This window comes from Talpa occidentalis, unplaced genomic scaffold (assembly GCF_014898055.3).
Source record: "Talpa occidentalis isolate TD23 unplaced genomic scaffold, MPIMG_talOcc4v2.1 talOcc4.11, whole genome shotgun sequence".
Lineage (NCBI taxonomy): Eukaryota > Metazoa > Chordata > Mammalia > Eulipotyphla > Talpidae > Talpa > Talpa occidentalis.
In genome coordinates, this window is record NW_023601104.1 from 3,239,885 (window position 1) to 3,267,433 (window position 27,549).

At 57.1% G+C, this 27,549-nt stretch overlaps 1 protein-coding gene across 5 annotated transcripts in view; it reads left to right on the forward strand.

The window, feature by feature from the left end:
• Positions 1–1,760: 1,760 nt before the first annotated feature.
• STRA6 (signaling receptor and transporter of retinol STRA6) overlaps positions 1,761–27,549 on the forward strand; it is a 30,137-nt gene continuing 4,348 nt past the window's right edge. The window contains exons 1-16 of one of the 5 annotated variants that reach the window (XM_037502124.2): positions 1,761–2,055; positions 7,365–7,481; positions 13,625–13,691; positions 13,959–14,044; positions 15,013–15,152; positions 15,743–15,766; positions 15,921–16,087; positions 17,359–17,481; positions 19,589–19,656; positions 19,832–19,908; positions 20,180–20,241; positions 21,135–21,297; positions 24,748–24,823; positions 25,592–25,725; positions 26,817–26,934; positions 27,017–27,118. In XM_037502124.2, the coding sequence (XP_037358021.1) occupies positions 7,375–7,481; positions 13,625–13,691; positions 13,959–14,044; positions 15,013–15,152; positions 15,743–15,766; positions 15,921–16,087; positions 17,359–17,481; positions 19,589–19,656; positions 19,832–19,908; positions 20,180–20,241; positions 21,135–21,297; positions 24,748–24,823; positions 25,592–25,725; positions 26,817–26,934; positions 27,017–27,118 (1,514 nt within the window). In that variant the 5' untranslated portion in view covers positions 1,761–2,055; positions 7,365–7,374. Of the gene's footprint in view, positions 2,056–2,097; positions 3,017–3,998; positions 4,651–6,249; positions 6,560–6,901; positions 7,027–7,364; positions 7,482–13,624; positions 13,692–13,958; positions 14,045–15,012; positions 15,153–15,742; positions 15,767–15,920; positions 16,088–17,358; positions 17,482–19,588; positions 19,657–19,831; positions 19,909–20,179; positions 20,242–21,134; positions 21,298–24,747; positions 24,824–25,591; positions 25,726–26,816; positions 26,935–27,016; positions 27,119–27,549 lie in introns of those variants that run through there. The other 4 variants (XM_054700199.1, XM_037502126.2, XM_037502122.2 and 1 more) reach the window with 4 other exon arrangements.

The following is a 27,549-nucleotide window of genomic DNA, read 5'->3' on the forward strand; positions in this document are numbered from 1 at the left end:
AAATATATAGTACAATAGAAGTTTTTTTCATTGCAATCTATTGGATATATATTACTTTCAGGGTACAGCATAGTGATTTTACAGGGGGGGAGAGAGGGAGAGAGAAATGATCAACCATTACACACCTACTTACCCTGTATCATCATTTCAAACTAGTGAAAATCCCTTCCTTCTCCAAAACTCATCTCTGCCCAAAACGTGGCCATTATGCAGAGTTACCGTGTGTCTGCCAGACTCCTGGTTTCTGTTTGAACACACGCGCACACACGCGCACACACACATGCACACGTATGCACAAAACAGGATCAAGTATTGTTCGGCAATTCGGCGACTTCGGGACCTGTGTGGTCAGCGGCAGTGACTTGGCCATCTTGGAGGGCCACCCCGCCAGGCCAGAAGGAAGCGCCCTGTTCTGTGTCGCCCGAACACCATCCGCTTGTCAAAGCTTACTGGCGGAGGTGGACTTTCTGCCAGTGTGTTGCCATGACAAACAGCCTTGGGCATCTTCTCTACGTACACAGGCAAGAGTTTCTTGAGGATGGGTCCCCAAGAACGCCTAAGGTTTGTTTTCTTTTTGGGTAGTGGGTTTAACCCTTTCTCCCTAAACACCCTCCTGTCCTTGGTGAAAATGGAGGGGTCAGGTCAGAGCTGGCGGACCCCTTCCAGGCTTGGCTTGGGCTGTGTGCCCTTGTGTGTGCTCCCACTCCCTCACAAGTTCCTCTCTCTCTCTCTCTCTCTCAACACCCCGACCCCCCTCACACGCCACCCCCCCCCCAGCCTGGTCTAGCCATCACTACTGTGTCCTCTTGCAGGGGGAGGGGGAGGGACTCTTCTATGACTGAAAAACAATCCCACGGCCCAAGGTCTGTGCTCCCTGAGCTACCTCACCCTTTTATTGACTGCACCCCTTTTCTCCTTTGAGAAAGAAGATGACGCCCCAACTCTCTTCTCCTGAGAACTTAGGGCCTTGCTTCCTGGCCCTCCTTTATCCTTTTCTCTCCTCCCTGTCCACCACGCACCACATTTTATTACCCTCTGAGCCCTTTCTGGCTTCCCCAGTGGTCGTTAAATCCTCTGCTCACTGGGGGAGAGTAGAGCCTGGTGAGCCAACACCAGGATTGGGGGTCACTGTCCCTGCAGCTTTGGCTGCTACAGGAATGTGCTTGGGGTGAGCAACAGGCCTCAGACCCCCACTTTGGTCAGGAGAGAGGCTGGGCTGTGAGGAGTTGAAGAGAAAGCCCTCCTTTTGGCGCCCCCCTGGAGTGGCTCTTACCTGAAATTTGAGCCCCAAAGCCCCTTGAAAGTGTGACAAGCTGCCCCCTTCCCAAGGTCAGAGCCCTCAGGCCAGCCGGGCAGCGGGGGTTGCTGATCCGGTTATTAAAAGCTGGTGGTGGCTCCCCTCGGCTTGGTGCAATTCATCAGGCAGCAGCCCCCTGGGAGTGAAGACTGGTGACAAATGAGGGAAGGTGGGGGGTTCCTGAGCCTATCCAGGGCCACAGCTGGGGAAGCTCAGTCTTCAAAGCCCGAGGCAGACTTCTCCAAGAGGTGATTCTGAGGGCCAAGGAGATCAAGTTTCTGGCAAATGGTTTGGGGGTGGAGAGGCTCCTCCGGAGACAAGCCGTCCTGTGTGTTACGTGGGGCCCCAGCCCTGCTGTGGGCTGAACTGGAGAAATGGGGGTGGGGTGGGCTTCTCTGATCCCGAAATCACGGGCAGGAGGCTTGGGGGGCGGGAGGAGGGGCAGGGCCAGAGCTGGCGGAAGGAGGGGGCTGCTTGTGTGGAGGAGGAGATGAAACACCTTTTAAAGCAGGTGCCCGGGATGCTGCTCCGGTGGGTCCAACCGCTGTGACCCCACCGGCAGCCATCCCTCTCCCTCCAGGATCCCTGTTGGAGCAGGTGCTGGCCCTCAGAGGAGCCCCAGTTACTGGGGAGCACCCTGTCTGCCTGGAGGGACAAGATTCTCTGGGGGGATCACTAAGCAGAGGAAGAGGCCCAAGAGGCAGAGGTCAAGAGAGCACGTGGCAGAAGCGGGGCTGGAGCCAAGCCCTGCAGGCCAGGTAGGACTGGAGCAGTTGGGGGAGCAGGGAGAAGGCATGGAGGGGGGACTGAGCACAAACAAAGGGTGGAAACAGGAAGGGGGCAGGAGTGGGAGATTGAACAATTCTGGGAGATGAGGTCCGAGACCAGGAGGTAGCTGTACTCAGGGAGTGGGGTGAGCTAGTATGGGCCCCAAAAGGCACAAGGGGCCAAAGGGCTGTGTCTGATGCCTGTGGGCAAGAGACTATGGAGCGCCCTGCGGCGTGATTAGCCGGAACAATCTGAGGAAGGAGGGCTGCAGGAAGCCCATCTCTCCAGGCCTGACCCCAGGAGACGTGCTGGGAAGGGACAATGCCAGGCTTTCCTGGCTAGATGAGTATGCCATCCTCTGGAGGCAGAAGACCCTCTGCAGCTCCTTGGATGCCTCCCCTGATGAGGGGTTCACTACTCTGTGAAGTCAGAAAGTTACCTTTGTCCTGAGCTGAAATCTGCCTCCCTCCCTTCCCTCTTGCAAGTCACTTCTAGCCTAGTTCTCTGGGAAGGAAAAACCCAAACTGCTCCCTGGAATAGCTAGCTACACCCCCCTTCTCACCAGTGTCCACACTCATACCAGTTGATCTGGTCCTGGCTGCGTTGGTGTTACTGGTGAGGGAGGCATGGGTTTCCAGAGGGAGGTAGGAAGCAGAGAGCCATCCACACTCTCCCACTGTGAGCTTAGCTGCCAACATCCCCTGCCTCTCGCCCACTGCGTGGGCTCGGGCTGGCTGTGCAGCCAGGGTTAGGCCCATGTGCATGCCGGGGGCAGTTGGATATGTGCGCACGTGAGTGCACTTTGTAGCTAGGGGCTGGCCTCCACAGGGTTGACCTGTCTTGGCCTCTTACCCACAAGTTCACAGAGCAGCTGGGCGGCACAGGCAGGCACATCTCCCCAACCCTGGGCCAGAGGACACCGGGTGTTCTTTGCTGTGCTGTGTCATTGAGGTTTGAATATTATAGAACTTTGTGTGTGGGGGGGTGCGGTTGGACTCTGAAAGCCAAGGACTGCTGGAAGGGGGGTGAGCAGTGGGGGTGTCCAGGCCTTTTGCAGTTGCTCAGCATGGTTTTGACCTGACCTGTGCTTGATTAGCCAGTTTGGAGGTCCGTGGAATATAGTCAGGTTCTGGGAGGTTTTGGTGTTACTGAACTTCAGGGGTTCATGGAGGTGATACTGAGACCCCAGCGTTCTTGTGGTGCTCCCAAAATTCTGGAGATAGCATGGGGGATTTGGGAGTTTCTGGGGGTGGTTCTGAGCTGGGGATGCTGCTGGCCTTCTCCATTCTTTGGCGTCCACTGTTGGCTTGCTTTACGTTTAGCACTTTGTCCTTTGAGGATTTTGATAACCACACGCTGCTGAAGGCATGCACGCCAGCCTCTGTTCCTAGACACAAAAATACCTCAGATTTAATCAACTTGAACAAAAACACAGGGAGGAAGGAAGCTGTGTCCCGAGGCCTCACAGGCCAGCTCCAGCCTGAGGGCAGGGCAGGGAAGCTCCGGTGCCAGGTCCAAAAACGGCAGACGGCCTTTGCTCAGAGCCCAGAAGCTTTTCGGGGCCCTCTCTCACAAGGACTGTTATAGAGCAGCCCTGATATTAAACGGGTTCCTGGCTGTGGGTCCTCACCCGCGCGCTTACAAGGGACTTATGAATACTCCACTACAGACACACACAAAAGGTTCATAAAAGGTTTATTTACAAGGGAAAAGGAAATAAGGAAAATGTACAACTCAGGGAGAAAATAGGGAAATAAAGTCTTTAATGCGTCCTACCCGATCCGCCGACCTGGAAACCCAAAGGCACTCTCAGAGCTGGCCGGACGCTGCGAGCTGGCGGAGAGCCAAAATGGGGATCCCCCAAAGCCCACATGTCTGCCTTTTATATCCAGCTGGCTGCTTAACCCCACCCTCAGGTCCCAGCCACCTTCCCTTGGGTGGTGATGGGATTTGGAGTTCCCAGTGTCTTTGGCTTTGGCCTGGGAGGGGGTGGAGTCCACAAAGCCTGTATGGAATTAGCTTTGGGACAGCCTTTTCCCCCTAACAGGACCAGGGCTTGGCCACCCCCCAATCTGTGCCCCAATGGATGGGAGCTCTGTTGGCCTGGGCTGCTCCCTGGGCATTGCCTTTAACCTTATCTGAGTGTTTCCAGGGAGGCCCACGTGGGTCACTATATGCAGTCCTGCCCCTCCCCTGCTCTCTCCTTGCCCCTCAAACTCCCCCGTCCACCTTCCTCAGGCACTCCCATCTGGCTCTTGCTACCACTGCTGACCAGGCCCTCCTCTTCAGAGCTTCCCACCTTGCCCCAGCCACCTCCTGGCTCCCTGCCCCCACTCCGCTTCCCTGAGCCTCACAGTCTTTCCCTCTGCTCATCCGCCCCTCCTTTCCTGAGGGCAGGTGCTGGTCTCCTCCTCTGGGTGTGAGTCTGCTACTGGAAAGCCTGCTCCGGAGGTCAGGCCCTGAGTACAATCGCCAGGCCTTCAGAGAATTCCTCAGGAGCACCTCCTTGCTGGCTTTCTCTTCTCAATATGTTCCCCGGCCAGTGACATCCTTCCTAACCCCTCTGGGCTAACCCCAGACTGCAGGTAGGAACTCCGAGCTGTTGTGGCTCCAAGCTGAGGAGGTACTTAGGGCTCGAGAAGTGGGGTCCCCTTCCCAGCCTGAGTCATGTGGTCACTCTGGAACCATGGAGCTTCCACCTGGCCAGCCTCCTGGCCCTCACCAGGGTGGATGGGGAGCTCAGGGCCAGGAAGGTGGCCCCTCCTTCCCTCAGATCTCTCTTTAATGTTGCCTCCTCAGCAAGGACGCCCCTGACCCTCCAGCCTTCAATAATCAACTTCTGTCTGTCTGTCTCTCTTCTCTTGCATTACCTTGTTTTCCTTCTCAGCACTAGTGACTTGTTTCTGTCTCCCTCACCCCCACCCCAGCCCTGCGACCACTACTAGAGGTTACATTCCCTGAGGGGCAGGCCTGTATCTGTCTTGCTTGCTGCTGTAGGCTTGGGGTGGAGAACCTGGCTGGGCACATAATTAACCTACAATCACCATCTGTTGAATGAATGAATGAATGAATGAATGACCAAACCAGACTGGGGGCAAATCTGCCTTGGAGAGGGAGTGAACTCCCCATCACAGACTTGACTTTAATGATCAAGAGCTCTCACAAGGAGGCATTAAACTCAGATTAGAGTTGGTGGTTCCCTGAGCTACAGGCCTGAGGCCCCTGAGCAGTGGGAGGGAATGCTGGGCTCTGCTGCTGTGGCTGGAGAAACCGTGGCCCAACCCGAGGCTTCAGGGGGCAGGTGCATGGAGGAACGATAGTCTCAAAGATAAGCAATGACTTGCCAACCCCAGTTTTTTAAGTGCCTCTGACCCACCCAGCACTGTGCACCAGGGGAAGCGGGGAGAGATTGAAGGAGAAGCGGAGCTCTGCCCTCAGGGAGCTCACAGCCCGGCCTGGGAGGCTGGATTCACCCCAAATCCCCGGGATCAGACAGCTGTGGTGCTGGTTCCTGCATTACATCAAATAAAGTTCAGGTTCAGCTCTGAGTCAGCGACACAGACTCCTCAGCATTGTGAGAAGGGTGGGCAGAGCCTCTTCCTGGAAGAGGGACCGTTTGGGAAGGAGGAGAAACCAAAACCATCAGAGGCCCTGGTCCTGGAAGGCCTGTGGGTCTGGCGGCTTGGCCGGAGGGGTCTGGATTTCAAGTCCTGTCGCCTCTGAGCCTCACCTGCGGCTCTTCTGTTAGGGAACACGCTTCCCCTCACCCCCACTCCCATCCCACCCCCCCACCTCCTGCTGAGCTGACTTTTCCCTGCCTCAGATCTCAGATGAAAGGTTTCTTTCTTCAGGAATGCCCCCTTCCCTCTGACCAACTTCCATCCCCAACGGTGCGCACATTTGGACACTCTGTGCTTCCCTCAGACTCAAGGTTATTTGCCTACTCGTCTGTGTCCACCTGCCGCCCACCAACTGTGAACTCTTGTCCCAGGGTGCAGAGCAAGTTGGCACATAGTAGGTGGTCAATGAATGTGTGTTCAGAGAATAAAAGGATAAATGCCAGGGCAGCCCCACCGCCCAGGCTCTCTGTGGGGTTGTGGAGACTTTGTCTCCTGGCTGGGGCCTGGGGGGTTGGGGTGGGGGTCCTGCCGGGGTGCAGCTTCTCTGGGGAGGGAGGATAGAGAGGATCCCCAGTCCCTGTCCTGCCCTGTCTTCCTCACCCTCAACCCACACTCCCGGAGGAGCAGGAGGCAGGCGGAGTTGTTGCGGGTCTGGTTCCCGTTTAAAGGACTAATTTCCGCCTTGTGGGGGTGAGTTATCTCCTTGTGAAATCAAGTTGGAGAAACAAAAAGGTTTTACCAGTGAGAGACACGTGGAGGCCCAAGAGAAGGAATGGAAGGCTCTGCCTCCTGCCGCCAGCCCCAGCCCAGCCCCCGTGGCCACCTTGGTTGCTAAAACGAGTGGGGCACTGCCGATGTGGTGGGCGAAGGGCAGGTATGTGTGTGGGTAGCCAGGCAGGCAGGTGCGGGTGGGGGGATCTGGCCACACCCTTCTGGCTCAGGCGCTGAGGGCCCAGGCGCCTCCCTGGCCAGGGGCTCTGTCAGGACCTGGTGTGCTCCCACCATTAGGCCCAAAGGAGCCAGCAAAGGTCAGGCTGCGGTGGAGGGTCCCCGGGAAGAGGTCTCGAGGGAGTCCAAACAAAGAGGGAGCACTGGGCTGGACCCCCGACAGCGGGAGCAGGAGGGGCCGCAGAGCCCGCCCAGCCTTTCATCTCTGCAGCTCCTTCCTCCCTGTTCCTTCCTTGAGGGTGCCTGCGGGTCCATCTGGGGGGGGGGTGTGGGGAGAGGAAAGGAAAAGGGGCTCTGTGGGTAGCTCGGATTGGACAAACCTCCTTTAAAAGGGGTCTTCTGAGCAATGGTCAGTCAGCTGGTGGCCCTTCGGACAGACAGACAGAAAGACAGGTGTGCTAGCTGGAGCCAAGGACCCTGGGGCGGGGGGCAGGGGGTGCACTCTCCCCAAGGGGATAACCTCCTGCAGGATCGGGCAAGACTGGGCGGGAAGGGACGGGAGGGGACATGAGAAGCCCTTCCCCTCCTCCTGTGCCAGCTGCCCAGGCCCACACTCCAAGACGGGCTTTTCCCAGACAGCTAAAAGCAAGAAAGTAACCTTTAGGATTCCAGAGAAACAGTTCTTCGTTTGGGTTTTCTTTCTTTACCCCCACCCCCAAGTCTCTTTTCACATCTGTAGTGGTTTCTCTCTCTCTCTCTCTCTCTCTCTCTCTCTCTGGTCGGGGTCAAAGAGAGAAGAGAATGTCCTCCCAGGCAGCGGCGAACCAGACCTCCTTCGGGGCCACAGATGACTATGGCAGCTGGTACATCGACGAGCCCCCCGGCGGCCAGGAGCTCCAGCCAGAAGAGTGAGTCTGGAACCCCTGGCTCTGTGTGGGCCCGGGGGCAGAGGTCACTGGCGGGGTAGGGGAGGCCCCGGCGGGGGTGACTGTGATAGGCTTTTGCGGCTCTGATGCTCCGTGACCCTGGGCACTTCGCAGCCTCGCTGGGCTTCCTTCCCCGCCTCTGCGCCCGGAGAACAGCTCTTGCTCTGTGATTGAGAGACGTGAGACGGTGGACCTGAGCCAGGCTGGTCACCTAAAAAGCACCTGTGTGGTGTGTCCAAAATGCAGATTCCTAGATTTGCATCTTGATCATTCAGATCCAGTCTCAGGAGGCCACCTGGGTGATTCTGGCCTGCAGCCAGGATGGAGGGTGCTGGGGGAGTGGTTGAGAGGAGCTGGACTGCCCTGAGGGGTTACTGGTCCCACTGGTGAGTATCTGGGGTGTTGTGTCAGTAAGCTTCGGTCCTCTGGGCTGGCCTGTCGGGCAGCACAGGAGAAGACTTGAGGAGGAAAGCCTGGGGTGGGGGTGGGGGGCAGCCATTGTGGAAAGAGCCGCCCCTGTTGTGTTTGGCCGGTCTCAGTGTCTCCCTGAAGATGAAGTCTGTTCTCCATAGCAGATCGGCTCATGCCAGCCCAGGGGAGGGAGGTGGCCTCTGCCCAGCCCAACGTGCCCCGAGGACTCAGCCCACGGTTGCCTTTGTGCAGACCCTTTCTCACTTTGTTTAGTCTGGGCACCCTGGCAGAGGGGCTGGGCCCCTCTGGGCCCCCGCCAGCTGCCAAGGACGCCTCGCCTGTGTGAGCCCCGGAGCCCAGTTCTCCCCTTGTTGCTCCTGGCCCAGGCCCCATCCTCCGCCTCCCTGCTCTGTCTGAGGGTTTGGGGAACTAGAAAGGTGAGCCGGGGGGAGGGAGGGGGGTGCCGAACCAGATGTGTGCACATCTGTTCTCCATCAATGACCAAAACTGAAGAAGGAAAATTGCTCGCGTGTCTCCCCAGGGGCTGGGGCTGTGGCCTGGCCAGGCTTGGGTCACCCAGCAGGGATGGAGGCCCCACCCAGGCCTGGGGGAAGGAGCTGTTGTTTAGAGGACTCAGGGTTCCCACCACCTGGAAAGTAGCCCCGCTGGCTGGCGGAGAGGGTGTGCCCCTACTCCCCTTCCCTGGCTGGCCTTGAGAATCCGGGCATGTCTGCTCTGCTGTTTATGTATGGATGAAAGGAACAGCAGGATGGGGAGGGGCCCAGAAACCCCAGGAGGACACAGACCCTGACCTGAGTTTGAACCCGTGTCCTTGGGCGTCTGAACCTCAGGACCTGGGCACTGGCTGGGCCGGCAGCCAGATCTGTGGTTTGGGTATTTAGAGAAGGTGTCTGGGTGAAGCTCGGTAGTGGCAGGGACTGGGTGATGAGGAATACTGCTTCTAATGTGGGTGACATCTAGAATTTGCAGTTTCCTTCTACTGCTTCAGGGAAGAATAAAGAGGATTGTTTGAATCTGCTTTGCCAAACTAAGCCCAGCTGCCTAAGCCTCTCCCCACCAAAAGGTGGGAGCAGGAAGCTGGTTCTCAGGGGAATCCCAAGGAGGTGAACTTGGGTTTACCTCTCCCAGTGTGACTCAGATACCCCAGGGAGCTGGTGTGGCAAAGATTTGAGGAGCTCTGTACCTTGGGATCCCCTGCCTGTCCATGTGCCCAGGCAGGCTGGAGTGGGGGCTGCTGGGCACTGGTGATGGACTTGGACGGGCTCATTCACCTGGCCACACTTACCCAGGTGCCCCCTTGGTGCCAAGACCTGGTTGAGGAGGTCGGGGTGAATCTGGTGGGGCACAGGACTGATGTGTGCAAATCGAACTAGCTCTTTCCTACCCCAGAGGCCCCTCTAGCCAGGTTATGTGCCCAGCCTGGCATGTGCCCCTGTGTATTCCATCCTCATCAACACTGAGTTTCCCAGCTAGAGCCTGGGGACACCAGTGTGCCTGTGGCAGCCATCCAGGGTGTCACCCCCCACCACTTCAAAGGGCTTCCCTCTGGCCCGCCCACCATGTGTGCTCACAGGCCCCATTACAGGGTGGGGAATGTGTCAGGAGACAGAGCTCCCCCTCCTTGGGAACCTCAGGCCATGACCCCCCACTCCAGATGGCCAGCCTTTCACGCCCCAGGGATGTGCTCTTCCCTCTTCTCTGGATGGAGCTTTTTATAGGCTCCCGCCACAGCCAAACTTCTAGAAACAGTTGTCTTGCTCCTTCCCTGCCTCAGCATCCTCGCCACACCATCGGCCTCTGTCCTAGAGGGTTCAAGACCAAGTCAAGCTTCCTGGGGCTACACCCCTCCTCTTGGAGGAAGGCCCAGAACCCTATGACCGTCCCGGAAACTCCCTTTCCCTCTGCTCCTCCACATCAAGCGAGTCCATACTTCCTCCTAAGGGCCTCCGAGAACAGCGGCGCTTCCACCCCGCAGCAGCTCTTGACACAGCGCCCGTTAACAATGTGACTGTTAATGCTGCACAGAAATGGCAGCTTCATATGGTTCAAGTTAATATCTCCCCCCATGTGCTCCCCATCAGATGCCGGCTCCATGCACATCCTGACCGCCACGTGACTAGCTGTGTGATTTGGGCAAGAGATGTAGCCTTTCGGGGCCTTGGTCTCCTTGTCCACACAAAGGGGATAATCACAGCAACCATCATTTAAGTACTAACCAAGTTAATGCAGGGAACAAAAAACCTGGCACTCATGAGTGCTTAGTAAGTAATGTCAATAGTTACCGCCGTTGCCATTGTTATTGAGATTTAGCTATGGAATCTAAAACCCAGACACTGTCCCGCTCACACACCCCAGCGCCTCCCATGCCTGCTATAACCTGCTCTCGGCCTACCCTCCGGGCCGCAGTCAAACCGAATGCCTTCCCTGGCCCCAGTCACACTGTCTACTGCCTGTCGCCTCATTTCCTCTCTCCTCCAGCAACTCCTTCTGCATGGGGCACCCGTCCCCCTTCTTTGCCTGAAGAGATACAAACCATCTTAGACCCACATCAAACCACACCCCCTCTGATGCCTTACCCCAAGTTTCTCTCCCTCCTTTGCATCCTTTTTTATTTTTTATTTTTTTTAAAGATTGATTTATGTATGCATACAAGGCCAGAGGTGTGGGGGGTGGGCGGTGTAAGAGGATTCACCAGAGACAGACCAGGTTGCAGAACAGGTGGATCTACTGAAATACACTGCTGAGGGGAGCAGCGGGCGAGCCAGGAGAGGTCTGCTGTGCCATGTGGGTAGCTCCCTGGCCAGGGATCGAACTCATGCTGCCATAGCTGCGGATAGGTTGCGTTTTAACTCCTTGAGCCATCAGGGAGGCCCCTTTTTTATTTTTTTACATACATTAGTTATTGAGGTAGCAGTGTCTGACAGTCTGCAGGTTTCAAGTGCACAGCATTGTCATCGGGCACCTGTGTCCACAACGGCACGAGCATCACGAAAGTCTCCTTTCCATCCCTCACCACAAAACTGACGCCCTTCTATCTGTTGCACCCCCGGCGAGCCCTCCACCCACTCCCCACCAGCCCCCTTCCCCTCTGGTAACCACCTTTCTGTTCCCTATACCTAAATTTGTTTCTGTTTTGTTCTGTTTGCTTGCTTTGTCTCTTTATATTCCACATGTGAGTGAAATCATACAGAAAGACAAATGTCTTTCTCCATGTGCCTTATTTCACTTAGCATTGGCCCCTCAGTGCATCCACATTGTCACAAATGACAAGATGTCACCTTTTTCTAGCTGCTGGTATTCCACTGTGTATATATGCCGCCTCTTCTTTATCTTCTCAGCCATCCATAGCTATGCGGGCTGTTTCCTTGTCCAGTCATTGTGACTAAGGCCACAGTGAACAGGGATGCCTGTGTCTTTTCGAATTAGTGTTTTCGTGTCCTTCAGATAAATACTCAGAAGTGGACTGACTGGACCACATGGTACTTGGTCATTCTCTGAGGCATCCTTGTACTGTTTTCATAGTGGCTGCACTAATTTTCATTCCCACCATCAGTATAAGAGGGTTCCTTTTCTCCAACACTTGTTGCATCCAGAATATACAAAGAACTCATCCAACTCAATAACAGAAAACAAAACAACCCACTTAAAACATGCACAGAGGCTCTGAACAGACATTTTACTAAAGATGCGCAGATGGCCAACAGGGCGTGGCAAGATGCCCACCATCTCTTGTTATCGGGGAAATGCAGATCAAAACCACCGTGCAATACCACCTCACATCTGGGAGATGTCTGTTTCCCTGAAATCCTCCAGCATCTCCTTGTACCTCTTTGAGGATCAGGCTTCCCACCTTCCCTGAGGTGTGTGTTCTGGGTCTGTGCCTCTCGTCTGTCCCACAGCACACAGGTGGGCCCAGCAGCCAAGCCTTTGGTTAGTCAAATTTCTGATGCTCAGATCAACACTGAGGGTCCATGATCCTCAGTCAAACTGAGCTAAGGGACAGGTAGGGGAATCTGGTTAGTACAGAAGAGACCAGAGTTTCCCCCAGACAGGGCCCTGGAGGGGATCCGTGGGGTGGGGTGACTCCTGTTTTGGGGTGAGTAGGAAAATTCAGGCTGCTCCAGGGACAGTGTGCTGAGACCCACCTGGCTGGGTCTGGGGTGCAGGGTCGAGCAGGACCAAGGCAGCGAGGAGTGCAGGCTGAGCAGGCGTGGAGCGGATCCTCTGCACTCTCAGGGCTACACAGGGGCCTGCCTTCCCCAAACCCCACCCACCAAGCCAGAGTAAGAGGCTCAGAGTTAGAAGTGGGGAGGTCGGCGTGCAGATCGAGGAGTCTGGTCCTCTATATGGCCAGCCCCATCCATGGGAAGAAAGATTTATTCTGCCCTCCGCCCAAGGACAAGCCCGAGGAACCAGGGTCTTTCCTGCTTCTCACTCCCTGGAGTGACTCCTCAGGGGACACTGAGTGCTCCCAGCATAGGGTCCTAGGGCTGTGAAGTCACCCTGGTAGATGGGGCCTTGGGGTCCCCCTTAGGTCAGGTCCTGAACCTGCCTGATCCTTTTCTCTGCCACAATATTCCTTTCTCTTCTCAGTCAGGGAAGTTGAGGCCCTAATTGTCCTCATCAATTTTTTTTTTTTATCTCTGCCATGGGCTTACCTCCTCTGTGCTCAGTTATGATAATAGCAAGATCTCTGCCAGGCCATGGAGCCTCTGTGGTAATTAGAAAGAAGGAGTGTGGCCTGGATCGCAGAGCACACTCACTCTCTTGGCTGGGCATCCTTGTGCGGTGTGTAAACTGCCCAGCTGTACGAGGCAGCCCTTCATGAAAGGGAAACAGAAAAAGAAGACACATTTGTTCTCAAAGACCAAGGAAGATCATTCTAGTCAAAGAGACAGACAAAATTCAGATACTAGCGAGTGAAATGTAGGGCCAGGGCCTCCCCGGTGGCGCAGCGGTTGAGCGCTGGGTTGCGAAGCTGCCCGCGGCCTCTGCGGCGCCGGTTCGATCCCCGGCTGCTCCCCGGCCACCGGAGGAGGATCCCACATGGTGCGCAGACCTCTCCTGCCGCCCGCTGCTCCCCTCAGCAGTGTACTTCGGTCCTTCTGCCTGCTCTGCTCCCCGCTCTGGCTCTGGTGAATTCTCTCACCCTCCGGCGCTTCTGACTGTACCCAGTGCATGTATAAACAAAACAAACAAATATAATAAATAAATAAATAAAAACATGCCTCTATAAAAAAAAAAAAAAAAAGAAATGTAGGGCCAAACACCTGATTACTTGACCTGCTTGACCCAGTTCTAAGAAGAGATCTGTGGGCCACGGGGCAATCAGGAAGGCTTCCTGGAAGCGGGAGGGATGAAGTGGGCCTTCAAGGGTGGGAAGGGTCTGGGTGGGAAAGAGGAATGGTTCAAGCTGAGCCGGCCCATTTGGCTTCTCCCATATCTCCCCTGGGACTCCTCTGTCTCCTTTAGTCCTGCAACCTCAGTGCTCAGCATGGGGCCAGCACACAGCAGGGCATGAGAGCCCCAGAAAGATCCTGAGGAGACAGAACTGGGCGAGTTTGGGTAGGAGAGATCAGAGGATAGAGGGAGGTGGTGGGTAGAACGCCAGTGCGGGCAACTTGAAATCCCAGGTATGGTGCATACTGGGCAGTCTCTACACCGGCCTGACCCAGCCTTCCCCTATTCTGCAGAGTGGTGCCCTCCTGCCACCCCAGTGTGCCACCCAGTCTCCTCCATGCCTGCCTGGCCGTGTTGTCGGTGAGTCCACACTGACTACTGAGCTACCGCTGCCTGAGCAAGGGAACTCATGTTTCCTGCTGGGGCTGCTGAAAGGGGACCCTAAGAGCCCCAAATCTGGGAGGGGGTATCTGGGAGTTCTCCCAGCTTGGGGACCCAAACTAGGATGCAGGATGCATGAGTGTGCAGTGGGGGTTGGGGCGTCCTGGGAACTGAGTCAAGTCCTCAGACTCAGCCCCTTGGGAAAGGCCTGGGCACTCCAGCCCCTCCTCTGTGTTGTCCTTCCAGGTCCTCGTGTCGCTGCTGCTGGCCGTGCTACAGCAGCGCCGCCAGCTCTGGCCCCACTGTGGGCGTGGCAGGCCCGGATTGCCCAGGTGGGTGCCGTGGCCTGGGCACACCCCTCTCAGGGGACCCAGCCATAAGGGCCACTTCAGGAAGGTGGTGGCTTGTTGGGTAACAAGAAACCAGCTGGGGCCTCAGTGGCAACTCCCACCGCGCTCAGCCTGGGGGCTTTTCCCACCTCCACTCAGCTCTCCAGGTTTGGTGGGGACCCCCAGAGGGAGGGGGAGGGGCCCAGTCCCTATTCAGGAGACAAAACCCAACAGGGTCCAGCTCCAGGACTCCCCCCTGCACAGGCCGTGGTGCCCTCCATTTCCCTTGAGGATACCCATGGGGCCCTGATGCTGCAGGTGGATTTATAAGGGACTGGCCTGTAGCCGGCTTCAGACTTGCAACCCTAGAGCTGAGTGTGGGGATGACCCTGAGCTCACATGGGGCAGACCTAAGGGTGGGGTGAGGCAGGTAGAGCCCCACTGTAGACATCCGGGCATCCCACACCTGTCAGCACAGCGCGTGTGCCCGGCCTTTCTGGGGAGGTAGCCCCGGGTGACTGACACTCTGGGTGCTATAGAAGAAGCTGGTCCTGCTGGGGGTGTCACTCCTGGGACGGCCGTGCCCGCCATCTGCCCTCTGCCCCGCGGCTACACCCAGGCCAGAGCAGCAGCCGTTGCACAAGGATGTTGTGACTCTGCGAGCTCTCTGAAGGTTTGCCAGCCCAGACAGACCCATTAGTGTGGAGGCGGCTCCTTCCTGGCGCTTCCAGGGCGGCAGAGGGAGCGGAGCTTAGGCTTGTTCCTGCTGTGTGGGTACTGGTGGGACCAAGCGCAGAGCTCACGCACTCCCCAAATATTTGTGGAATGAATGGGCAAAGCGGCTTCTCCCTGCGGCTCAGTTTCCCTGCCTGGAAAGTGGAACTGACTCCACAGCTCCCGCTGGTGGGGCGCGGCCTGCGGAACGGGTGGTGAGGGGGCCTGAGGGATTCTCTTCTCCTCCTCTGCACCAGCCCTGCAGACTTCCTGGCGGGGGACAGGCCCCGGGCAGTGCCCACCGCTGTCTTCATGGTCCTCTTCAGCTCCCTGTGCCTGCTGCTCCCCGACAAGGACCCGCTGCCCTTCCTGACCCTGGTGTTGCCACCCGACCAAGGTACCCAGTGTAGCTGAGGCCCTGGGGCTGCAGTGATGAAGTGGGGGTGTGGGGGCCAGTCCAGAGCATCAGAGCAGGCTGCTTCCAGAGTGAGCCACGCAGCTCCCTGTGCCCTGTCATGAGCCATCCTGAGGAGGGGCTGTGCCATGAGTCTCCCCACTGTCCTGCCACCATACCTGAAACCTCCCCTCTGGGGGTCCCACCTGCTCGGGTCAGAACTGGTTTTCATGCAAGCCGCACCTGTGCGCGGGGGAATGAGGGAAGCTGTGCGTGGGCACAGGCTGAGTCCTCCAGACAGCTCAGCCCTGTGTGAGAAGGAAGGTGGGAAGGGGGTACAAAGGGCTCCTGAGAACTGAGCTGGGTTCATGCAGCTGATGATCACAAGGACAGCTGCCCTCAGGAGGCTGACCTTGGTCAGTCAGTGCTCACGGTGACTCAGCCGAGTGTGGCTGTTCGCCCCAGGCGTCAGGGCTGCCGAAGGAGCCAGTGAAGCAGCAGAGCTTACTTTGTGGAGTGCCGAAGAGGTGCTGGGCTACATGGGGTGCCCCATTTGGCTTTACTGATATGTCACTATTATGTCCATTTCACAGACGGGGAAACCGAAACTCCAAGAGGTAACTTGCCCAAGATCGCAGAGCCTGGATTTTAAACCTGGGCTCTTGCGCACTGAACCAGCTGAGGGGCCTGGAAGATGGAGACAGAGTCCTGTGTGGGCTGCTCCCAGGCCCCGCATCTGTCCCTGCTTCACTCTGCCTGTCTGGTTTTCAGAAGCCTGGAAGCTGGTGGCCCTGCTCTATTACCCCGCCCTGTACTACCCTCTGGCCGCCTGTGCCACGGTCAGGCATGGAGCTGCACACCTGCTGGGCAGTGCGCTGGCCTGGGCTCACTTTGGGGTCCAGGTCTGGCAGAGAGCGGAGTGTCCCCAGGCACCACAGGTAACCGCGGACTCCCAGCAGCCTGGGCGGGGAGGGATACTGGCGCCAGCAGGGGTCCTGCATCTCTGGTTATGATCCCTGGGGCCTTCCTTTGTACATGGGCTTCCACTCACATTGCACCCCATTCCAAGCTCGCCCCTCTGTGGGACAAGCGGGAGATGAGGAAGCTGTCCCTCCCCCAGGACCTTCCTGTCCGGAAGGGGACAGGGAGAGGCAAGCAGGCTGGGGGGGAGGAAGAGAAGTCCGGCATCCACCGCACCCCCCAACTGATTCCCCTTCCTTTGGTGTGAGAGTGAAGAGCAACAAAGGACGTGATCAGGTTGTTGGAGGAGGTGGCAGAGGGCTAAAAAGAGAATTCCAGAACCTCAGAACCTGGTTCATAGGCTGCTGCACATGAGTAAAGCTGCCCAGGCTGCGGTCCCAAGGGTGGAGGTGTCGGCTTTGGACTCCAGGATTTGAATTTGAATCCACTTCATTCATTCATTCATTCGTTCGTTCATTTATTCAACTAACATATTTGAAGCACACACTCTGTACCAGAGACAATTCCAGGCACTAGAATACAGCTGTGGACAAGACCAACAAAGTCCTTGGCATCCCAAGACCAACGAAGACCTTGGCATCCCAAGTGCTGCCATTTGGGAGGGGAGACACAATAAAATAAGCAGAGATGTGCAGAGAGATGCCGGGTGGTGCCAGGGGCTTAAAGGAAGCCACGTCCACTGTAACTCAGGCCTCCTCTGTAAACGGAGTTGATAATACCAACCCCTCCCAGTAGAGATGATGACTAGCTGGTTTGAGTGCAGGGACTGGTTGGTCTTTTTCACCACTCAGAACCTGGCACATACTAAGCTCTCCATGGAAACTTGTTGAATTAACAAATCGATGAACGAACATAGAAGGGCCCAGCCTCGGGAAGCAGGGCATGTACTTTGCTGATGCCCAGGTTGCAGACTGTGCATAGACAAAATTAGGGGCACGTGTCCAAAGCAGTAGGAATGTAGGAACATAGAAAGTGGGTTCCCCCACCCCATTTTAGACCCCTGGGGCAGGGAGGAGGAAATCACATAATCCCCCGCTTTGGCTCCTCTAAGAGACATGACAGTCCAGGAGCCTGGGGGTAGGGAGTGCGGGGAGCAATAGAACCAGAGCCTTTCCAGGGTACCTGACCCCACCCTCAGGGCCCCATGTAAGGCGGGAGGCACATGATCCTGGTCTTCGGCTTGGGGGAGGAAGGCGGCAGGCAGGTGTGCTGGTGTCTGTTTGTCCAGATCTACAAGTACTACTCCCTCCTGGCTTCCCTGCCTCTCCTTCTGGGTCTTGGATTCCTGAGCCTTTGGTACCCGGTGCAGCTGGCGAGGAGCCTCAGCCACAGGACAGGAGCAGGCGCTAAGGTAAAGGGGCAGGGCTGGGCTGGGCTTCTACTCAGAACCCAAGACACTGGGTCGCCCATGTCTGTTGGTCCCTATGGGTGATCATAGTACATAGCGGCCACTGAGGGACTGGTCAGTCCTCCCTCCCAGGGCAAAGGCTAGCTGTGCGCACCCAGGCACCTAGCTGTGTGCACAGTGGAATTCAGCAGAGGAGAAACTGGCCAGGAGATAGACTCTGACAGAAGTTCTTCTAAAACACTGAAACTGAAGAAATGAGACAGGCCAGGAGCCTTGTGTGCTAGGACCTCTGTGGCTGCTGAAATGATTCAGGAAGCACCTGGGGTAGAACTGCATTATGAATCAACTCTAAGTTGGATGGAGTCAGATAAAGGGGAGGGCAGGCTGGGAGGACTTCCTGGAGGAGGCAGACTGGGGGGCATGAAAGACAGGGAGGACCTGGAGTAGGGAGAGACTAAAGAGACGGTACTGCAGGCATAGCAAAGAGCATGAGCAGAGGGGAGAAGTCGGTTACCTCTGTTTCTTCATGTCTGCTGTGTGGCCTGGGGCAGGTCGCAGCATATAGTAGACAACGAATATTTCTGAAGTTTTGCAGAGATGGGTGGGTGGGTGGATAAATACTTCAGGGTCAGAGAGAATTCTTACAAGATATGGCAAGCTTATGGAGGTGCCATCTAAGCACCTACGTGTCCCAGGCCTGGGCTGGGTGCAATGGACCTGGAGCCAACTGCCCCAGGTTTGACCTCCAGGAGTTGCCAGGGCGCTGGGGGAACAGGATGCAGCAACAAATATTTGCAGTGCCATGTGAAAATGCACCAGGACTCATCCAAAACCATGGGAGTATAGGTGGAGGCAGGGCGAGTAGTCTTCTTGGAGAGAGAAGAGGGAGGATTGTTCCGGGGGACCCCAAATTCAGGAGAGAGAGCGAGAATGGCACAGAGGCAAAAGGGCTGGTTACTCTTCAGATGAGGAGAAAAAGTTTGGGGAGTGGCCACTAGGACAGATGGCAGGTGGGGGAGGGGGTGCCATTGTTAACATCTGGAACCTAGATAAGCCATGCGTGCTTCAAGTGTGTGGCCTTGAAGGGTCTGGAAAGCAGCTGGATTCTGGGCCTGGAGCTCAAGAGAGGACTTGGGGCTGAAGCCAAAGGAAGAGTGAGCCCCTCAGGGAAGGGTGGAGGGTAAGGGCTGGAGAGGCCAATGGGTTCAGGTCCCCCACCTGCCCCAGCTTTGGCAGGTGGTAGGACTCTCGGTACTTGTCACTACTGCCCTCCTTATGCCCACACTCGTCTGTGTCCCCTCAGAAGTGGGGAACAGCTGCCCAGAATACACAGTGCACCTGTCAGGTCTCTACCCTACCCCCACCCCACCCCCATCCTGTTCCCTTTAGTCCAGGAATTTTTTTCTGCCTCACTTCTCTCTGGAGGAGTCTTGAGAGAAAGAAAATCCTCTCTGGGCCTTGGGCAAAGAGGTTTAAGCCTCAAAGGACATAGTCAAGGACTGAGCTGACCCACCCCTGCCCTGGATCTCAAGGTTGCCATGGCAACAGGTGCCAAGGTCCCACACTCTTTTAATGACCAATACCAGGGGCCCACCCCGTCTTCCCATGGGCCTCTGCTGCTTGGCAGGCAGCCTAAGTCCTGGGATGTGGCTTAGACAAATCTGGTCTCCCTTGTGACCTCCCTTGAGTAGGAGGAGAGGCTGCGGGATCTGACCCAGAAGGCCCCCTCCTGTATCCTGGCTCCAAGTGCTGCAGGACATAGTCATCCCTTTACCTCAGTCTCAGCTGGCAGAGGCCAGAGGGCCGGGGGGGACGCAGTGATGAGCTATGACCAGCTGAAGCAAGAAGCGTTGGAGGTAGACCGTAGGAAGAACTTCCCAGCGCGGTCTTAGATAGGAGACTGACTAGCCTTATATTTGTGGAGGAGCAAAGGGCAGCTTTGGGGGCACAGGCCTCATTCTCATGGGTGGGCCCCTACTTCCGCACATACTCACCCTGAATTTTTACAGGGCATCTACTGGGTGCCCACTGTGATTCCCTGAGCTGGGGTACCAGGGATGGCTCAAGGCGGGTCTCACCAGCTTGCCCGTGGGTCTGTCTGCTTCCACAGGGGCTGCAGAGTAGCTACTCTGAGGAATATCTGAGGGCTCTCCTTTGCCGGAAGAAGCTGGGAAGCAGGTGAGGTCGTAGGCACACCCTGGGCAGGCCGTGGACAGGGCTGGTGGGCTGGCTGGTTGGGGCGCTGGCACTGGGCAACATGGTAGGGCAGGGATGAGCAACGAGCCAAGCTGTGGGGCTCGGCTCAGGGCAGGGGCTCCTCCTGAGGGCCCCTCCTGCCTGGGTCTTTCTCCAGCTCCCCCAGTTCCAAGCAGGGCTTCCTGTCCTGCACTCGGATCTGCTTCAGACACTACATCTACACTCCACAGCAAGGTATGAGGGGGAACTGGCGATGGGGTGACACATGGCCCCCCCTCCCTCCCTTGCACAGAACCGTCATAGTGGAAGGCCAGCTTCTGCCCTGCCCCCCTCTTAACCCTTGTCATCAGGAAGAACAACCTCCAGCTTGGGACAAGGGGGAGCCCCTGGCGTGGCCTTGGGCTTGTGAACCCTAACCCATTTTCTGGGTGTCCTGGGAAAGAGGAGGGGCTCTGGGTCTGTGCAGTGCTGGCATTCACATGCACCCTCCTTTTGGGTACTGCAGGATTTCAACTCCCCCTGAAGCTGGTACTTTCAGCCACCCTGACGGGCACAGCCATTTACCAGGTATGTCCTGCCTCCGAGGTGTCACTTGCCTCAACTCCAGCTAGGACCGCTTAGGCTCAGCTCAGCTCGCCAATAGCTCCAGCCGCAATCCACCCAGTTGCTCCTGGCCATCTTGGGAAGTTGACCCACCCATTGGGGAGGGAGTGTGAGCTCTTGTGGGGCTTCTAGAGCGTCCAAGCAGAGCTTTTAGGGTGACATAAACATGCGCTGATTATGTCCCTCCGGCAAGCTACTCAACATTGCTGAGCCCATCAGCTCAGCGGTCAGAGGGAGGAAACAGAATTCCTTTCCTCTTTAGGCAGTTGGGAGAATTTAGTCTATGTTGGTTAAATCCCCCATCACCTACATTTCCTTTCAAAAGCAACAACAAACAAAATCCTGGTGGGTGTCATGATTTTGCTCCATTTTACAAGCAGGAGACATTGAGGCTCCGATGGGTGAATCTGACTTGGTCAATATCCTGCAACGAATCTCTCAGGGTAATGAAAAGTGGAATCCAGGTCCCCCTAACAAAGGTCTTTTGCTGTCTCCAACATGGAAGTATTGAGAGCTCTGTATTCTGAAGTTTAGACAGGTGATTGAGAGAGAGCCGGAGGCACCGGTGTGCTGCCTGAGCGCTATTAGCGGCCTGTTAGACCAAAGTCCCATGTCCGCAGGTGCACCCTGACACCAGGCCTGGCGGCTGGGGGCCGTAGGGCTGTCGCTAACGCGCTGGAGGCCTGGGCAGCTGCTTGAGGGGCAGAGCAGATGGCAACCGCGCAGAGGCCGCCCGTGTGGGGTGGCACTGTCTCCCCTGCGGTCTCCCGTCAGCCTGGAAGACGCTTTTCTTGGGATGGGAATGCCTGGGGTGAGCACAGCCAGGCCCTGCAGCCCTGATCCTGGTGCCCTTCCAGGTGGCTCTGCTGCTGCTGGTGGGCGTCGTGCCCGCCATCCACAAGGTGAGGGCAGGCGTGAGCACGGACGTGTCCTACATGCTGGCTGGCTTCGGCATCGTGCTCTCGGATGACAGGCAGGAGGTGGTGGAGCTGGTGAGGCACCACCTGTGGGCTCTGGAGGGTAAGTCCGGGAGTCCCTGAGGAGCCACAGCCAGGCATCCATGCCAGTCCTAGCCTGGCTCAGTCTCCATTGCCTCATCTCCGAATCGGGGTAGCTGGAGCCTCCTGCTTCAAGTCTCTGAGACCAGAGGGCAGAGCCTTGTCACTTGGGTGTCTCCCACCCCCACCCCGGCCTCCCTCATCCTTGCCAGGTCCCGGGGCACCAACAGGAGGAAGGCTATGGAATGTGTGAGCTGAGGGGACACAGCCCTGGGCTCTTGCCAAGTGCGGGGGAGGAGCCAGGAGGCCTCCTGTGGGAGGGTGGGCTGGGCCCTGAGCTAATCCCCAGGCCGGTAGGCGGGGTTGGCAGGGCAAGGCTTTCTCTCCTCCAGGGCTGCCCTCCCAGGCCACCTCCCTTCTCCTCCCTCCCTTGACATGCGCCTCAAGCCAGGGAACCATACCAGCCTCCCCTCTGTGGTCTAATGTCTCCTTCAGTCCTGAGCTGTTACCCTCTCCCCACCTCCCACCTCCCAGGCCCTGCCGACAACCCTGCGGGGGGGCGAGGGGGGGGACACAGCAAGGCAGAAGCGGGGCCCAGGGAAGAGCGCAGCTTCCTGACACCCCCGCTGGGGCTCTTTCCACCACATAGAGACAGAGCCCAGCAGCCAGGAGTCACAGGCCTACACCCTCTGACTTAGGAGTGCCAGGCTGCTATGGGCACCCTGTTCCTGAGGAGTAACATGCGGTGGTTGGAGCTTAGGCTGCCAGCATGGCCGGTGGAAGCAGAACTGCTTGGTGGGTGTTCCTGACGGTTAACAGCATCCTGGCCCCACCAACTGCACGTGCTGGGCATGGAGACAGGCAGGGCATGGGGTGGGCGTGATCCCCCACTTCCACCGCCCTCCTGACTTCCTCCACTCCCATACCAGAAGCTGCCCTGGAACTGTGGCCAAGTGCTAGAAACTGGACAGGTGACAGCTTCTGGGTGGGCTGAAAATAATATCTCCAGGAAGATTTTCCAAGTTGGCTGTAAGCGCAGCCACAGGCAGGAGCAGCCGCAGCTCATGTCAGCTCACATCCAAGCTCAGGCCTCGTTCTCAGCAGCCCTGAAGGGTCAGCAGCATTGCTCCCGTCTCACAGAGCAGGAATTTGAGGCCCTGATACAGGACTTGACATGTCTGGGACATCGGACTCTGATTCTCTGCATCACGCCTGACATTTATATCCACATACTGTAGTTCCCAAGAGCAAATGCTCCCATTTGGCTTCTTGGATGCAGGGGCCAAACAGAGCTGCGTTTATTCTTCCACTTTACAGGGTAGGACAACTGAGGCCCAGGAGGGTTGAGATGTGCCCATGGCAATTCAGCAAGCCAAGGGAGGAACTGAGATTAGATCTGGGCTTGGGGCCCTTGGTCTGTTCTTTGCGAGGGTAGCGAAAGTCTTCTGAGATCTGAGAGCCTGTTTTAGGGCTTCCCTAAAAGCATAAGCCTGCTGTCATTCACAGAAACCTCAGACCCAGTCAGGCAGAGTAGATCAGAATTCCTGTTTCTTCCCAAGCTGGGTGACCTTGGGCAAGCTCCTTCATTTCACTCGATGGCCCTGCCTGCAGTACAGCTGCATGTTCGCTTTTTTTTTTTTTTCAAAAGATTTATTTATTTATACAAGCACTGGGTATAGTCAGAAGCGCGGGAGGGTGAGAGGATTCACCAGAGCCAGAGCGGGGAGCAGAACAGGCAGACTGATGAAGTACACTGCTGAGGGGAGCAGCGGGCGGCAGGAGAGGTCTGCGCGCCATGTGGGACCCTCGCCCGGCGGCCGGGGATCGAACCGGCGCTGCAGAGGCTGCGGGCAGCTTCACAGCCCAGCACTCAAGCTCAACCGCTGCGCCACCAGGGGAGGCCCCTGCATGTTTGCTTTTAACACCCTTGGCACTTTCGAGTAAGGAGAGCCCAACAGGGCCCAGGGACTTGCTAACCCTTTACACTGCATTAACCTATGCATTTACCTGGGCGGGCCCAGGGGTAGACTCCTCACCTCTGTAGAAATGCAATCTAGGACACACTTTTGCTGGTGCAAAGCTGGCTCTGGAAGAACAGATGGAGCAGAGTGGAGCTGTCTGTGCCCAGTGTTTTCCCCCACTCCAGAATTCTGAACGATGTTGTCCCCTCCTGCCACTGGAGGAGGGAGCCGGGGACAGAGGCCCCAGGTTTCTGTAGCAACCCTCCTGGGACTGGGAAGCACCTGGTAACTTTGTTAAAATCCCGGGGCTCGAGCCACATGCAGAACTGCAGCACCCTCAGAGTGGGGCCTGCCTCTGCGACCCTAATACAAGCCCAAGTTCCAGAACTACTGGCGGAGACAAGCTGTATGTGCCTGCTTGGTTGATTTCATTCAACTGCTGATTGAAATAAGTCCTGGGGGTTCTGTCTCTGGAAGCCGCCAGGGCAGTGGCCCTCAACCTTCACTGCACCTGGGAATCACCGAGTGTACTTTCATGAAGGCTACAGTCAGGGTCACACACCCAGAAATTTTTATTTAGTTGGCCCCGGGGTGCAGCCTGGGCCATGGGAGGTGTTAACAGCTCCAAGTGACCCTAACGTGCTGCCAGGACTGACCCCTTCTCCAGTCCTTGTGGCTGGGTGTGTTCGCTCCCCTCCTGAGTCTCTGGAGGAAGTGGGGGAACACAGGAACCAGGAACACCTCCCCAGACTCACTGGGGAATTCAGGTGTAGGAACGGGGCACATCCTGGGTCTGCTGGGAGAGGACTGCACGTCTCCCCGCGGCATTTCTTGGCAGTAGTCACTTCCTCAGTTCCCTGGTGGACCCGGTGCCTCTCCTGTGGGGTTGCTGTGAGGGTGCGGAGTGAGGCTGGATGAGGACGCAGAGTGGGAGGGGCTTGCGCTTTGCCCCTGCTTTGCTAAACTACCAGGCTTGGTGAGAGCAGGTCCTGCGTTCTCGCCTGGCTGCTGGGAAGTTATGACCTGTGCGCATGGGAGGGGGGGTGGGGAAGAGAGGGTGAGGCCCTCCCCTTGATGGGTAGCAGTGGCCACCTCCACATTCTGATGGACTCAGGCCAAGCTGACGTGCGCTCGCATTCTCTGTGCCCTGAGCAGAGGCCACGTGGGCACAGGTGGGGCTCTCTGGCTCCTGTCATGCTGGGAGAGGACCAGCCTAGCAGAGTGCCTGGATGAGCAGCTGAGCTAGGGGAGAGGAAGTGCCCCTTCCCTAAGGCCACATGCCTAGGAAGTGGAGGAGGTGAGGGCAGTTGCCAGCTTGGATGGAGTCTCTCACTGGGAATCCTAGCGGAAGCACAAGACCAGAATGAAGGCCGGGTCTGCAGCCTCAGTGGTGGCCTCTCCTCCCCCTGGTCATCGGTGGCCAAGGCTGTCAACACCAGGCAGGGCTTGGAGGCACCCAGGAGCCCCTGCAGGCCCTGATCTCCGACTTTGCTCCCTCTCTGCCTCTCCAGTTTGCTACATCTCTGCCTTGGTCCTGTCTTGCTCGCTCACCTTCCTCATGCTGATCCGCTCGCTGGTGACACACAGGTTAGTGGCAGGCTCAGAATCCCCGGTGCAGTTGTGGGAAGAGGTGAGTCCTACAGCCTGGAGCCCTGAGCTCGGGCCCTGGGGGTAGAGAGGAGTCTGGAGCTGGAGGGAGGGAGAGGCTCTGCAGGCCCAGCTGCCAGGGGCTGGGGGAAGGAGGGGCGGCCTGTGGTTCCTCTAGGTTGGAGAATGAATGTGTCCTTTGTGATGAGTGATAAGAAGTACTGAGGGATTTTGAGCAAAGAGGAAAAGAAGGTTCTAGAAGAGAACAGGGTGGGTGCGAAAGGGGAAGTCCAGGCGCTTAACAATGTCAGAGAACTGGTTCACAGTCACTGTGCATTTGTCACACCTCAGGGTCCTGCTTCAGTTGATATTCTAGGCCCCTAAGCCTCTACCCTCCTGGGACCTGGGCACCGAGGGGCTGCGCTGCCCTCACGGCTGAGCTGCCTGTCTCTTTCTTTTCCTGCTGTTGTTTCTCACTGCCCTGACTTGGCTCAGGTTGAGTCTCCTGCCTGTCTCCCTCGATGCCTCCCTCCCCCGTTCTCACCCTTTCATCTTACTCTTCCTCACCCTTTAAGACTGCTGGGCCATCACCTCTTCCGAAGCCCTCTCTGGCCTCCCAGCTTGGGTTAGCGGCCTCCACTGGACTTGCCCTGCCCAGGGCTGCGGGTTGTACTGAGACTGGGAGTTCAGTCAGGGGTTGGTCCAGAGGAGGAATTTAGGGTGCGTGTGTTGCTCCCTGAAGTCCCCGCCTTCCTCACCCCCACCCAGGGCCAACCTGCAGGCTCTGCACCGAGGGGCCCCCCTGGACCTGGGTCCTCTGCCCCAGAGCCTCCACCCCTCCCGCCATGCCATCTTCTGTTGGATGAGCTTCTGTGCTTACCAGACTGCTTTTACCTGCCTCGGTAAGCGCCCCCTTATCCAGAGCCCCTGGCCTCCACCAACCCCAGACGGGGTCCCAGTGGGGGAGGGGAGAGATCCCAGCAGGTTTTGGCTGCCCCAGGTGTCTGCTGTATCTGTCTTTGGGTGAAAAGCAGGAGGCGGGGTGGGGCACCTGGCCTTCCTCAGCCAGCTCACTCTGATGAGAGCAGGAGACCCCTCATGAAAGCTTGGACCTGGGAGCCGCCAGGTGTTTAGACAGAGGGTAGGCCCAGGTCCCAAAGGTGGGAATTTCCTGAGACACATTCCTGCTGTGTAGGGGAGGCCACGCCACCACTGCCTCAGGTGATGAGATCCCTGTCACTGGGGGTATGTAAGCAGAGTCATGGTCAAACTGCTGCCCTGAGGGAGTCTGACTGAGGCAACTTCCAGGACCCCTTGGCTAGTTTAACTTCTAGGACCCCTTCCCGCCCCAGTTCTCCCCTTGGGCCCTGCGGTCAGTAAAGCCCTCTGAGTATGAAGGGGCTGGGGCCAGTGTTGCTAAAGCAAGGCCTGCTTTCCCTCTCTGTGGCTCGCCTCCACAGGGGAGGAGGAGAAGGGTGATTAGCGCTTAGAGGAATTACTAGAAGCGGTAATTCCTCATCTTGGTAAACTTTAGACCGCCCAAGCCCTTCTGTGCACATTATCCCGGGTAAACAATTAGCCGGTGGTTTCAACTGACCACCTTCAAGCACCTGCCCCGGGCCAGGCCCTAGCACGAGGAATGCAAACATTCATTTTATAAGCAGTCTTGTCCGGAGGGATTCAAGAGCAATCGGGGAGAAATAAGGTTTGCAAAGCACTCTATGGTTTGCAGAGAGTTGCCCAGACATTATCTCTTTGGATCTTCAGAGCAGCCCTCCCAGGTCAGGGCCGCCATTCCCACATTAGAGGGGAAGAAACCAAGACCCAGAGAGGTAAAGAATTTCACCTCTCACAGCAGGCAGTGGCCTAGCAGTGACCTAAAGGCAGGCCAGGCCAATTCCAAAGCCCCGAGGCTCCCGGGGGGGTGGGGGGGTAGGCTGGGTCCCGCAGACCCTGACATTGGTGGCCTCCCCTGCTCCGCCTACCCTGGCAGGGCTCCTGGTACAGCAGATCATCTTCTTCCTGGGGACCGTGACCCTCGCCTTCTTGGTGTTCATGCCCATGCTCCATGGCAGGGACCTCCTGCTCCTCCGCTCCCTGGAGTTCTCGTGGTAAGAGAGGCGAGGGGCCGAGGGCTCGGGGACCCCTTCCCGGAGGTCTGCTAATGTAAAACCCACCCCACCCCACCTGCAGGCCCTTCTGGCTGACCTTGGTCCTGGCTGTGATGCTGCAGAACATGGCAGCCCAGTGGGTCTTCCTGGACACGCACCATGGACGCCCAGAGCTGACCAATCGGTAAGCCAACTTCTGGGCTGTGGCTTCCTCGGGCCGTCAGGCTCTTCTTCAAGTGTCTTTCCTTTTGTGATCTTATCCCTCCACTGCCATCTCTTCCTTTCTCTCAGGGAGAGCAGCAGGCAGTGAGGAGAACCTGCCTTGTCTCCAGAGAAAGAGGCAGGGGTGCAGCCTCCTCCCAAATACCTCTGTTTATCTGCCATAGAGTCCAAAATACCCTGATGAGCTCTCTCTGCTTTGGGGACAGGCAGTGCTCTCCCCTGGAGCCTCTGATCCCTCAAAACCACAGAATCTTCCTTTGCAGGAGGGAGGTTAACAGAAGCGCTCTTTCCGTGTCCGATGGCAAGGCTATGGGAGAAACTTGCCTCAGGAGGGACTCGGAGTCAGTGGATTAGGACCCACAGGAGGGAGGGGGACACTGTGAGGTCTCAGAA